Genomic DNA, 10,925 nt, shown 5'->3' on the forward strand with positions numbered 1-10,925 from the left:
TTGATGAGATTGAAATTTTACGATGCACGCGCACCGTGACACAAAATTAACAGAATGAAGTTGCCCACTAAATCGCTCATTACAATACAACCGACGTAACTTGGCGAGTCTGAATATAGCCGCAGGTGAACTTTCGCGCATGTACCTACACTCGTAAAAAAAGTGTTATTAGCATTCATTGTTTAGTAATATAAATGACAAAATTATTATTTAATATAATTCATACAAAATATTATTAAATTATTAACGTTAAATATTTATTATTCATTATTTAATATTAAAAAAATAGAAATAAATTTAATAAAAATAAAGTATAACTTCTTAAGCGCGTACATAAGTAGGTACACGCACCCTTTTTTTTATTATTTCAGAAAGTATTTTGGTGTTGTAATAGGTAGGTAAGCGTGATGGCGAGGCAAATGGCGTATGAAATGACTCATCAAATGCGTGCTTTTTAATGAGCAAAAAATAACAGGAATATGTAAATAACAGAAGAAGCTTAAATCTTAAAGCTCAAATAAAAAATATGTATATTATTTACGTATTATGTATATGTCATAATCTTGATTTTTAAATTAAATACAACTTAAAACATTCGCCTTAACGAACCATGCGGCGACACTATGGCACGCTGTCGTTGCTCGCGTGTTCTGTGCCTTTTGTCAGCATGTAACGATAATGATAAGTACTCTTTATTGGCACTGATTAAACGTATAATTTTCCAAACTACATTGGTATATCTTCTGATATTGAATTGCGCGTACGCGTGGGCCAAACAATATTTGATAAGCTGTCTTGTAGTCATTGGTCGGATTGAGGGCGTACGCGTCTCCGCCGACGTACCGAGATCTATAAAACGGTGTTATGCCAAATATTTTGTAGCACTTTTTGCTCGAGCGCGGCGCTGTCGCCTGGCGCTTGTTTAACGTAGTACAGTAATTATTACAAACTTATCACGTTTATCAAGTAAGGTGAGTATTAAATTTATTTAATAATTACAATGATAATATATCAATAGAAAATAGCAAGTCGCAAAAATTATTTATCGATGCATAGTAAAAAATAATACTTTTTAGAATAAATATTTATAACAAGCAAAACACAGCTTTTTTTTATTTACGGAATGAAACTCAATAATTTTATCATCAGTACTAACGAATCTCTTGTTTTTCAGACTATACAGTCGTTTACAATGGCTTATTTACAATCAATGCCCAAATCTGAAACCATTCAACTTCGCGAGAAACATGTTGGGTAAGCATTCTACAGATTAATGTATTTCTTTCAATTATGCAGTAAACATTTAAATACTTTACTTAATGGCAATATAAAAAAAGTCAATTTGGAAATATTTGCTTTTTATGACACAATGTTTTGTTTTATGTAAACAAATGGATTGTCGAACATTGTTAAAATTACATCTAGTCCTTATATACATTTATCCTTATATATGGTGGTTCTTATATATGGCGCTATCAGTACACTGTATGCATAAGACACAATACTCCCTTTTTGATTTGACCGACGGCTTAGTCTGCGTGACCTCATCTATTTTACGAAAGGGCTTGTTTTTTTTATTGCTCTTAAAGGGTGGAGGATTTTACGATCCACCTGCTATAGTAGTTACCGGAATCCATAAACATCACAACACGGACTTCACACACTTTGACACATGAGGTCGAATTCCCATTTGTATTACGTATAGGCTGTGTGTCTTGAAACGGGAGAGAGTGGTACATATAACATATTCATGCGAGCTCACAATAAGAGAAAGAGAGAGAGAGAGAGAGAGTATTATTTATTGTACACCAAAAACAAATAAACAGTGCGATACATTAAATACAAAAAAGTACAATTGGCGGTCTTATCGTTAAGAGCGATAAGCTTTAGTTTTCACAAAAAAAAGTGCCTGTCGTATGTTTTGTTACTCGGCATTCAAATTAGTCTAAACGAATAAACAGCTCCTTAACCATTAGACGCTGAGGTGCGAATCGTGAGGGTTTGATTAAAATAGAACAGTTTTTAGCCAGAGAGTTAGAAAATGAGAATAAGGTTTCACTCTTAAGTACAAATGAAAGGGAAGTAGTTATATTGGTTCAAGGACACCGGAAAAACATAAATCGAAAGATCCCGTGGCTGTGCTGTACTGCCTCAATGGAGACATTGCGTTCTTGTTTGATGCGAATTTAGTATTTTAACATGATTAGAAAAATAATAATACGATTGCTTTTGTCGATAAGTACGCAATGTAATAAATAATACAAATAGATTTCCTAATCGCATATCTATGTAAAATAATTATTAGATTAACAATAAATAAGGAAGGTAATCTGAATATTATTTTAATTGAATATATCTAATATTTAGAGCGGCGTGCCAACTGTTTTTCCGTTCTTCCCCCTTGAAAATAGTGCGAGGAATAGCACAGTTCATGTATGACGAAACCGGCGAAAGGTATCTCGACTGCATCAACAACGTTGCCCATGGTATGTACCATACGAATTATCTTAGAATGTTACTGTGAATTGTTTATGTGTGGTAGGACCTCTTGTGAGTCCGCACGGGTAGGTACCATCACTGCTGCCGTGAAGCAGTAATGCGTTTCGTTTAAAATCGTTGTAACTATACTGAGACCTTAGAACTTATATCTCAAGGTGGGAGGGGGCATTTTTATTGTAGATGTCTATGGGCTCCAGTAAACGCTTAACACCAGGTGGCCTGTGAGCTCGTCCATCCATCTCTGTAATAAATATAAAAAAAAATTTAATTCAACAACTCGATCGCCATTCGTCAAACAAGAGCATAATATTAAAACTGACACGATATGAAAATTGTGTGGTTGAAATAAACACGATAAACACTAATTGCTAGACAAAGTGTATTTTTATCTCTAAACACCATCCAAATTAAAAGTCAATTTGATTTTTATACAAAAATACTTTTAATGTCATTGTAATAAGCAAAGTGCTCAAACTCACGCATTCGCCAAAAAAGGCTATGCTTTCATTGTATTTGTAGAGCAGAGGATGCCGAACCTACATCTTCTGTTTCCACTTTACAGTCGGCCATTGTCATCCACATGTTGTTGAGGCTGGTAGAAATCAAATGTCTCTAATATCGACAAACAACCGCTATCTTCACGACGAGCTAGTTATTCTAGCACAAAGGCTCGTGAATACATTACCAGAATCATTGTCCGTTTGCTTCTTCGTAAACTCTGGGTCGGAGGCTAATGATCTCGCTTTGAGAATGGCAAGAATCCATACTAAGAAGAAGGATGTAATTACCTTGGACCAGTAAGTTTCTAACAATTAAATTGTAATTAAACACTGATTATTTCAACAATTGCCTATCAGGTTGGGGGTTTGTTAGGGACTTTTTGAGAGTGAAAGAAGTGTGTATGGTATTGGCGTTAAAATGTAACATATCCAAAGCAAATATCTAAATAACATTAAACAAATTACTATCAAATATGTACATTTTTGTGGAGTCGATGTTTATCCACAAACAGTATTAATAAATACGCATCAATAATCATTATGATATAATTGACATGAAAACGTGTTTCTTAAATTAATTCAAACATTAGTCTGATAAATAATTAGCTAAATCATTTTGTATTAATTAGGTAGGTATTTTAATTGAATAGGTACTCTCTTATGGAAGAATTAATTTGAGCCAATAACGTATGTAGGTGTGAGTGATTGACGAGTGTGCGTGTAAGTTAGCCTCCGTGTTTTGGGGTGCTTCTAGCGGATCTTTGTTCCAGCGCGTATCATGGCCATCTAACGACTATGATCGATATTTCACCATACAAATTTAACCTACCCGGAGGTCCCGAGAAACCAGACTGGGTTCATGTGGTGAGTTACCTAATTATTGTCTGGCCTGGATCATTCTCTGAGTGATTTTCATTTAGTTGCGTTTTTAATCATAATAAATACTTAGAGGTTATGTCTAAATGCACATGAAATACGAATAAAGTATTACTAATTATTCCTTATATTTAAGCGATAGTTCACGTGATTTTGTCTAGCAACTATTATCTCTTTGTAGTAGGTTATCAGTTTTTGCTTAAACTAAAACAATACAATCATACATTTAAAAAAAGCGTTACGTAAGTATTGTGATAACTGTTACTATCTATTAACTTATGTTAGACACGTTGTTTTTCACGTGATAATAACATCGAAACTATTTAAAGATCTACAATTGTTTGTGTTTTTAAATATACCTAATCACCAACATAACTATCCCTTTGGATAATTTTTTTTAAACTATAGTTATAGACATTCATTTTGTCGAATATACACGTGCTTTAAAATCATCCAGTCATATTATATTCTGTTTGTTAAAAATATTTTCAAGATAAATTCGTTTACACAGGCACCAGTACCGGACGTGTACAGGGGGAAATATACTCATCCGGCGGACTCAGAATCGGTAGAGGAAGTAGGTCGGATGTACGCCGACGAAGTAGGCAATATCTGCAATGAGATTAAGAATAAGAATGGAGGCGTTTGTGCTTTCATAGCGGAGAGTCTACAGAGCTGTGGGGGACAGATTATACCTCCGGACGGATATTTCAAACGTGTATACGAGTAAGTACAGTTCAATAATCTATAAATAAGCCATTGTGTGAATGGGCGCTTTAAGGCTGTACACAATGATTTAGAGTTAACTAAAGATATTTCTTTTCTTTATTAAATTTACCTTTTAAACCGAATTATTTGCCCCGAAATCCAACAATATCGTATTGAAACCCAATAATTGATGAAAAGTCTGTATAGTGTTTTTATAATAAATTAATTATTGTCCACTTAGCTTAGAGTTTAAATCGTGCATTTTGAGGGAAAAAGTAGTTTCACTGATGTCCGACATTTGAAAGCGGCTTGACTGTCAAAAAAATTTATGTAAATGTGTCTTTTTTCCATTACGAGTCGGCATTCGTTATTTTCATTTCTAATTCCGAACGATTTTGTGCTGCATCTAAATATAGATTAGCTTTTTCATATATGCGTGCCGTGTCGTCGTAGACGCATTATATTGCCAATTGTACTCATAAAGATAAATTCGAAATCTAGAATATATATATCACACAGATAATTGTTAGTAGGTCAACTTAATGTTGTTTTGTGCGAAAATAGCAAGAAACGTTGTAACTATGTCAAAAAATTATGTTTCAAATGAATGACCGTTTAATTAAATTGAAACAATCGGCAATCGGACCCGAAACAACAACAAAAACAAACATAAAAACAATCAAACTGTAGTTTTAATGAATTGTAAATTTAAGAAGACTTTGAAGTCATCGTGAAAAATTAAGACGTCCGGTGCATTCGTGTCTAGCGATGCACCGGTGTTCGAATCCTGCCGGCGGGTACCAATTTTTCTAATGAAATACGTACTTAACAAATGTTTACGATTGACTTCCACGGTGAAGGAATAACATCTTGTAATAAAAATCAAACCCGCAAAATTATAATTTGCGTCACTACTGGTGGTAGGACCTCTTGTGAGTCCGCACGGGTAGGTACCACCACCCTACCTATTTCTGCCGTGAAGCAGTAATGCGTTTCGGTTTGAAGGATGGGGCAGCCGTTGTAACTATACTGAGACCTTAGAACTTATGTCTCAAGGTGGGTGGCGGCATTTACGTTGTAGATGTTTATGGGCTCCGGTAACCACTTAACACCAGGTAGACTGTAAGCTCGTCCACCCATCTATATAATAAATAAATAAAAGAAAAAACTAGTCTTTTTGTTATTTAATGTTTTTCAATGTTTGCTCAACAATATTGGAGAATAACAAATATTCGATTTCCTATAGTGCTATCTCTGTATCCGTTAGATATACTTGAAATACGAACAATGCCTGTTTTTTTTTTCTAGATATGTGCATGAAGCCGGTGGTGTGTGTATCGCCGATGAGGTTCAAGTAGGGTTCGGTCGTGTCGGCACACACATGTGGGCCTTTGAAACTCAAGACGTTGTTCCCGACATAGTCACTATGGGCAAACCTATGGGTAATGGACATCCTGTGGCCGCTGTAATTACCACCCCCGAGATCGCCAAGAGCTTCTCTGATACAGGCGTTGAATATTTTAACACGGTAAGTTTTTATTAAAAATCTCAACGAATACTTTCTTTATTATTTTATTGTGTATTACAGGAAATGTAACTGAAAGCAAAATGTGTTAGCAAGCTGCCAAAACAATTTAGTGGAGATGTAGAATACTTCACGTAAACTAACCTATAGACACAGCATGCTGAATTTAACGCCGGTTCTTCTCAGTGGGTCGCGATTTCGATCCGGTGGTAGATACTGCTAAGCACTGCTCCTCCTAGGGCTGTGTGTTAGCAAATTGCTTTAGGTTGAGCCCGTGTGCTCATCTAAACACCCGCATGAAGCTGGTATAGCCCCGTAGGCTACCAGAGAATAGATAGGAAAATGAAATGACGTAACACAACCTTCCAACCTTCATAATATGCACGCACCTACATTTATGGAGTGCCGGCTAATGACAAACGTCGGATTCTAATATAAAATTGTTCAAGCTAAACCTCATATTTTCCAAAAGGGTTTATCGGGTAGGTACCACCGCCCCGCCTATTTCTGCCGTGAAGCAGTAAAGCGTTTCGGTTTGAAGGGTGGGGCAGCTGTTGTGACTATACTGAGACCTTAGAACTATATCTCAAGGTGTGTGGCGCATTTACGTTGTAGATGTCTATGGGCTCCAGTAACCACGTAACACCAGGTGGGCTGTGAGCTCGTCCCTTGGGACAAAGGTCCCGGCGAGTAAATTAACCCACAAACACAGCCCACTGAGTTTCTCGCCGGATCTTCTCAGTGTTTCCGATCCGGCGGTAGATTCTGCGAAGCGCTGCTTTTGCTAGGGTTAGTGTTAGCAACGTCGTCAGGTTTGAGCCCCGTGAGCTCACCTACTAATTCGGCGAATATAGAATAACCCCTCGAGGTTACTAGAATAAGAAAAAAAATCGTGTAATAAAACCCAAACCGCAAAAATATTTAAACTATACATTTGAAACATAGACTTCGAATAACAAGGTCGCGAAATTCACGTATTGTCTATGTGTCTGTGGTAATTTAATAACGAGTGAGCCGTGAGTTCGTTCACCTGTGTACCTACGCGATAAAAAAAGTACTCGCTTGCAAAATATATTGACATACAAAAATAATACAAACGTCACGTTTATCTTGTTAAATCAATCAATTCTCAAAACAATCTTTAGTCAGATAAGCGTGTCATACGTCTTACGAACGATCGGTGTCACCCCTACAAACAATGGATATGTGGAAATGTATTATCTTTAAAATTTTCATCGTGTTGTTTATTTTTAAAGCGCAATGACGTAAGCAATTCGGCTTGCACATTATATTATCATTAGATCTCTAACAACTATAAGAGTACGCAAACTTAAATAGATCGAGCACGATCGCGGAAAATTACGTTTTGCTAATTATAATACACACTTCAAGATGTCATACCCTTTGTTTTCATCAACATCATGTGTGTTGATACTAATATTGTTTACAATTTTGTGATGCTGTTTGCTAGTTTATTAATATCTTGTTGATTAGAATTAAAACGGCGATACGTGCGGCAGAATAAGTCAAGCACATGAAAACATTCTAAATATAATATACTTAAACATGCATATGTACATTATAATTATTGTTCTCAATGTTCTAAATGTAGGCTATGAATAAGACAGCTTTGTATGAGCAGCTGGATTGAAAATGTGCACCAAATTATTGGGCTTTGCATTCTAGTTTTTTAACATTTTGGCGTTGGTGGTCAATCGAGCTTAGGATCTGTTCGGTATTAAGAACTTATAACATATCACGCACTTTGAGCTTATGTATGTAAGAGCCATGTAAGAAAATAAATTAGGAAGTCTGAATTAAATTTGAATAACAACTATCTTACGCTTCAGACCACGACACGTTATTTTTGCGTATGCGGTGAGTTTATTGAAAATGAGATTGTTCTTTCATCGTGATAGACTTTGTAAACAAAGTTTGGATAAACAATTATTAAAAAAAAAACAATACCCGCCCGAGAATCGGATAATGGTATAATTACATGACAAAGCAAGTTTTGCAATTGAAAAAAATCTTTTAATACTTTAACAAAATTAGAGGAAAACCCCATGATTCCAGTCATCCGCTGCTTACAGGCGAGTACCTCCCGAAATTCATGATTGTTTTATTAATTTCAGTACGGCGGCAATCCTGTGTCTTGTGCCATCGCCAATGCAGTACTTGATGTCATCGAAGAAGAAAACCTTTTGGAGAGAGCGTCACGTGTCGGTAACCATTTACTCAGTCGGTGTGAAGATCTGAAGCATAAACATAGACTCGTCGGCGATGTCCGCGGTCGGGGTCTGTTTGTAGGCGTCGAACTTGTCACCGACCGGGAAACCAGAACTCCCGCTACAGCTGAAGCAAAACATGTTGTCAATAGGTAATTGTAGACTGTAGATATAGACATGTTGTCAATAGATAATTGTAGGCGATTGCATGCAGCAGAGATGCGAATGTTGCGATGGATGTGTGGAGTAACGAGAATGGATAGAATACGGAATGAATATGTTAGAGGAAGTCTGAAAGTGGCACCTGTGACAAAGAAGCTGAGAAGTGCGCGTTTGGGATGGTATGGACATATATTATGATGACACGAAATGAAAATGACGTTGGTAAGAGAATGTTAACTATGAATGTGAAAAGATATAGAGGAAGAGGTAGACCGAAGAAGAAATGGATGGATTGCGTGAAAGACGATATGTGTAAGGGGGGAGTGAACGAAGAAATGGTATATGATAGAAGAGTATGGAAGGAGAAAACATGTTGCGCCGACCCCAGGTGACTGGGAGAAAGGCGGATAATGGTGAATGATGATGATACATAGGTAATTGTAGACTCAACAACTTTAGTATTTTATGTAATGAAAAAATCGGCTCAGTAACATAGCGTTCCGGTTTGAAGAATAAGACCAGGCTTCATTTCAATATAATTATGACTTCCACCTCCTGAATTTATTCTCGACATTCACGCGTCTAGCCCGGTGACGCTGATATGGTCTCTCTAGACCATCAGCTTAGGTGAGGAAACGAAAAAAAAACGATATTCACGATACCGTATCCATCCTTCAGGGTGTATGAAACACTTTCACGATGAATTGACTGCTGTCTTATTTATAATCTACTAGTTATTATTACTGTTAGTTATTAAAATTTAGTTAATAAATGTAATATTTGGTTTAATTACAGAATGAGAGAAGAAAATATATTGATTAGTCGTGACGGGCCCGACAGTAACGTATTAAAGTTTAAGCCCCCCATGGTGTTTACAACACAAGACGCCGACAGACTAGTGGAAACTCTAGACAGGGTTTTAGGGGAGTTGGATGACACAAGAATATCGAATATTAAATTGGAAGTGAGTTTGAAATTTTTATTCATTGTTAATCATTAGGTTTATACTCATTAGTTTTTCCTTTAAACAAATGAAGCCTCTTTAGGGGCAATAAAAGTTAAATATCAAGGTTGAATATGAAGGTGTGTGGAGCATTTACGTTGTAGATGTCTATGGGCTCCGGTAACCACTTAAAACCAGGTGGGCTGTGAGCTCGTCCACACAACTAAGCAATAAAAAAAAATCCAATGGTTTAAGAAAACGAACGAAATATTTCTATCGCGACAAGGATGGGAAGCAGGTCTTTTGTCCATGTCAACGAAGAAGTTTCGGTTTTGGGGAGGACCACATAAAATACAATAATCAGACTTTGTACTGGCCTGGAGTAACCACCCTAAATCGTACCACTGTACTACTTAGGGTGGGTGTCGTAAATACAAAACTAATACATTCATTGGTGAAAGGGCAGAAGTCCTCTAGTATTGTACTTGCATAGCAATAATGCAATTGATACTTCAACCTCATGTATCAAAGTGGGTGTGATGTCGGTGTGCTCCGGTAACCAATTTTTACACAAGCTGAGCCTATGAGCTTGCTACTGCTTCAATGCAATACAAATTTTTTTTTTTTATTTACTACAGTTTTAGTTTTTTATTAGAGTATAGTTAGTTATCTACACCTTGAAAGGATTACTGCGACCTTTTAGTAAATTGTTTTCAGAAAAAAACTTATTTATTTCAGGTACTAGTCACACCGATCAACACTGAAGTTCCGAAAAAGGAGAACGTCATTAAAAGTTCTGTACAAAAGGCAATCAAGACTTGATAAATGTTTTATTACTGCAATAGTATTAATAAACTTGAAGACTGTAAATACTGATAGAATAATGAATTAATTGTTACATGTTGTTGTAATTTATAGATTTAAGGAATACAATTAAATATTTTTCTTGATAAGAAATCATTTATTTAAATTTAAACTTTTTAACACACAAAAAACTTAAGGCCAATGACAGCAAATACATTTCAATCTTGAACAGGAAATCAAAGGAATTACTTGTGTAAGAAACTTGTAAATAGTACTTTAAAGAATAATAATATAAATTACGTAAGAATACTTTATAACTGTTGACCATATACTATAACTAATGATATTAGCACTGTTATTTGATACACCCTATGTACAATTTAAGATTATTTTCTTTAAATATAAAAATCATTCCTATTTACCTGATCAACTTTATGGTGTTGTGGAATGCATTTTTCTAGAAGAGTATATTTTCATTAAGACATGGGTGATTGAATAAGCATATAATTATTAGATATTAAGATCAAAATCATCCAAGCTCTCTTCAGTTTTGTAAGTATTGATGAAGTTTTCTAGTGTTAATAGCTCGTGTATTTTTTTAACAGTAGATTTTGCTTTTAGCTGCCTTTTCTGGTCTTTAATTTTGTGTTTGTCTATATCTGGGTAGTTAGGACATAGCT

General features: G+C 35.7%; 1 protein-coding gene across 1 annotated transcript; it reads left to right on the forward strand.

Annotated features, from left to right (window-relative positions):
- Nucleotides 1–330: 330 nt before the first annotated feature.
- LOC101743589 (alanine--glyoxylate aminotransferase 2-like) lies at nt 331–10,398 on the forward strand. The gene is made up of 10 exons (XM_004925170.4): nt 331–971; nt 1,175–1,254; nt 2,368–2,486; nt 3,062–3,296; nt 3,770–3,863; nt 4,387–4,601; nt 5,892–6,111; nt 8,244–8,488; nt 9,294–9,462; nt 10,180–10,398. Exons 2-10 carry the CDS (start codon nt 1,193–1,195, stop codon nt 10,261–10,263), a joined length of 1,443 nt encoding a protein of 480 aa, XP_004925227.1. The 5' UTR covers nt 331–971; nt 1,175–1,192; the 3' UTR covers nt 10,264–10,398.
- Nucleotides 10,399–10,925: the final 527 nt, after the last annotated feature.

Source organism: Bombyx mori, chromosome 9, assembly GCF_030269925.1.
Source record: "Bombyx mori chromosome 9, ASM3026992v2".
In the NCBI taxonomy this organism is placed as follows: Eukaryota; Metazoa; Arthropoda; class Insecta; order Lepidoptera; family Bombycidae; genus Bombyx; species Bombyx mori.